Here is a 2,639-nt window from a genome sequence, read left to right on the forward strand (position 1 = left end):
TTCTGTTAATTTTTCCTCTGTCCAAGTTGATGTTTTTCTCAAGTCATCTCAAAATGACTTGGAGGTCAAATAATCCTTATCTGTCACTAAAGTAAGAAGCTCATTATAATTTCTGTGCTGTTCCTCTGTACTTTTATTCCAGCCACACTCCTTGGGGAAAAAATTACATGTACACTTTAGAAAAACAGTAGCAAGAAGTTCATGTAATAGGTTCTCTGTGGGGAAAACAAACCCTTATATACCAGTTCTAAAGCAGATGACAATGGTGGAAGTCCATGAAAAATTAATAGTAAAATAATATAAATAATAACAGCTAACATTTGTATCATGCTTACTGTGTGCTAGGCAGTATTTTAAGTGCTTTAGCCCTCAGACCTTAATAATAGTTATATTTATGAAGCTGTCTTATATTCATTCATTCACCAATTATTTATGGAATACAGCATGCTGGGGATAAAATGGTGAGCAAGAGACATGTTTGTTGCCCTCATGAAGTACTGCTATGTCTGTTCTAATGTCAAGGACTTATTAGAATCTTGCTTCACAGTAATCAAGAGAAAATTTATGTCTCCTGGTGGCTCAGTGATTAAGAACTCAGCTGCTAACCAAAAGGTTGGCAGTTTGAATCCGCCAGCTGCTCCTTGGAAACCCTGTGAGGCAGTTTTACTCTGTTCTATAGGGTCGCTATGAGTCAGAAGCAACTCAACGGCAACTAGTTTGGTTTTGGTTTTATCAAGATGTTCTATCCTTTGAGATACTAACATTATTAATTTCACGTAAAAATTCTCCTTGTATGAGAACACAGCTCAAAAGATTTAAATAATGCCAATCATTTATTCCATGCAGTACACATGTACTTGTACACATACGCAGTACTGACGTGGATTTGCCGAGTTTTTTCTTATTTGTTGTGCTCCTGCCTCTTGGCTTTACGAGCTACCCAGTCTCTTTTCACATTTTTGTCTTCTTCTTACTAGGGTGGGGGTTCCTACTCCCTCTCTCTCTGAAATCAGCAAACAGCTGAAAGGGCATAATGAAACTAAGGGCATAGTGCCCTTTCTACAATGTTTGGCACCTGAAATGTGAAAGTCTTTGAAAATGTTCTTTCTGCATGAAATAGAGCTCTCAAGTGGTTTGAGATTCAGACAGGGGAAACAGATCTTTCTCTCTACATGTTAGGTATGTAATGACTGTGGGTTGAAATGTCACAATGTAGAGCATTGCAAATGTTACTGTAACTATGCAAAGTCAAATCCAGGACATGCATACCTTTAACTTCTACTAGGTAAAGACACGAATAAATTTCTTTTTGAGATGCCGTCTTCAGATTTTTTAACCACTTCCTTTCTCAATAATATAGTAAAACAACTAATAAAATTATTTGCAAGGTTAATGTAAATAAGCCAGTATACAAAATTTGCTTGCATTATTACTATACATATTAATAATTGTTGTGTATATTAATGTGTGGATTAAATAAAATCTGATTCAGTTATTTTTGGCATAGTAGAATGTATACATGCAAATTTATTTGAGGATGGCTATTCTAAACATTTACACTGACCATAACTAAAAAGAAAAATATTTAAAATTTGCAAAGCATTTTTTATTTTTGTTCCTTATATAAATGGATATTAATCTGATTATCTTTTAATATTTGCAAACATCTTTTCATTGGATGCGGTATATATTCTATCTAATTGTTGATAATAATATCTGCCACTATTAAGTGCCTACTATGAGATTGGTTCTGTACTATGTGTTTTATATACACTCTCTCATTTAATCCTCTAAATGGTAAATGAAATTGCATCAGTATTATTATCCTCATTTTACTGATTGAGAAAACTGGAACTTTGGAATGTTAAGTAACTTGCCCAACACAACCGTTAGATGAAAAAACTGGGATTTTTAAGTTCAGTTCCTTTTGGTTTCAAGTCTCCTTAACCATGTCACAGTACTGCATACCATTATCTTCCTGGAAATGTTGTTTTGAGCTGAATAACAATAACTGTTATCTCTTTTGTTACCTGAGCAATAAACCACCTTGTGCTATACCACACTCTCAGACTGGGAATGTGTTCTGTGTTCCCGCAGGGTTGAATGTAACAACTGTGAGACTGGAGAACAGTGTGGGGCAATTATGCATGGCAGTGCTGTCACCTTCTGTGAGCCATATGGTCCGAGAGAATTGGTAAGTATATGCTGTGTACGTACATCATTCCAAATACATAGCATTTACTGAGTTGTTTTTTGGTTTTGTTTTTTGTTTTTGCCAACACAAGGTTCTCTATCCTTTTTCAGTTCAGATAAATTTTGAAGTATAATTGATATTATGAATCCTATTACAAATATCTCAAAACTAGGAGAGGTGATTTTATTGTCTCTTTTCAAAACATAACGAACATAATTAATGTCACTAAAGTGTTCTGGTGGAGATTGTTGAAATGGCAAATGTTTTGTTGCATACATATTTACCACAATAAAAGAAATGCATTGAATAACAAATAATTCCCTTCAAAAAAGTAAAATACACTAATATAAAGTTATTGGGCATTTTCCTTGATTCTACTTTAATATACATATTTACCAGTGTGAAAGTAATGGCAAACTCTTGTCATTAGTCTCAGTCACCATGC

General features: G+C 34.2%; 1 protein-coding gene across 1 annotated transcript in view; it reads left to right on the plus strand.

Moving 5' to 3' along the window:
• RELN (reelin) overlaps positions 1-2,639 on the plus strand; it is a 551,032-nt gene that overhangs the window by 274,518 nt on the left and 273,875 nt on the right. Inside the window, exon 9 of the mRNA XM_004390724.1 lies at positions 2,098-2,194. Coding sequence (XP_004390781.1) covers positions 2,098-2,194 — 97 coding nt within the window. The remainder of the gene's footprint in view (positions 1-2,097; positions 2,195-2,639) is intronic.

Source organism: Trichechus manatus, unplaced genomic scaffold (genome assembly GCF_000243295.1).
Source record: "Trichechus manatus latirostris isolate Lorelei unplaced genomic scaffold, TriManLat1.0 scaffold00326, whole genome shotgun sequence".
Taxonomy (NCBI): domain Eukaryota; kingdom Metazoa; phylum Chordata; class Mammalia; order Sirenia; family Trichechidae; genus Trichechus; species Trichechus manatus.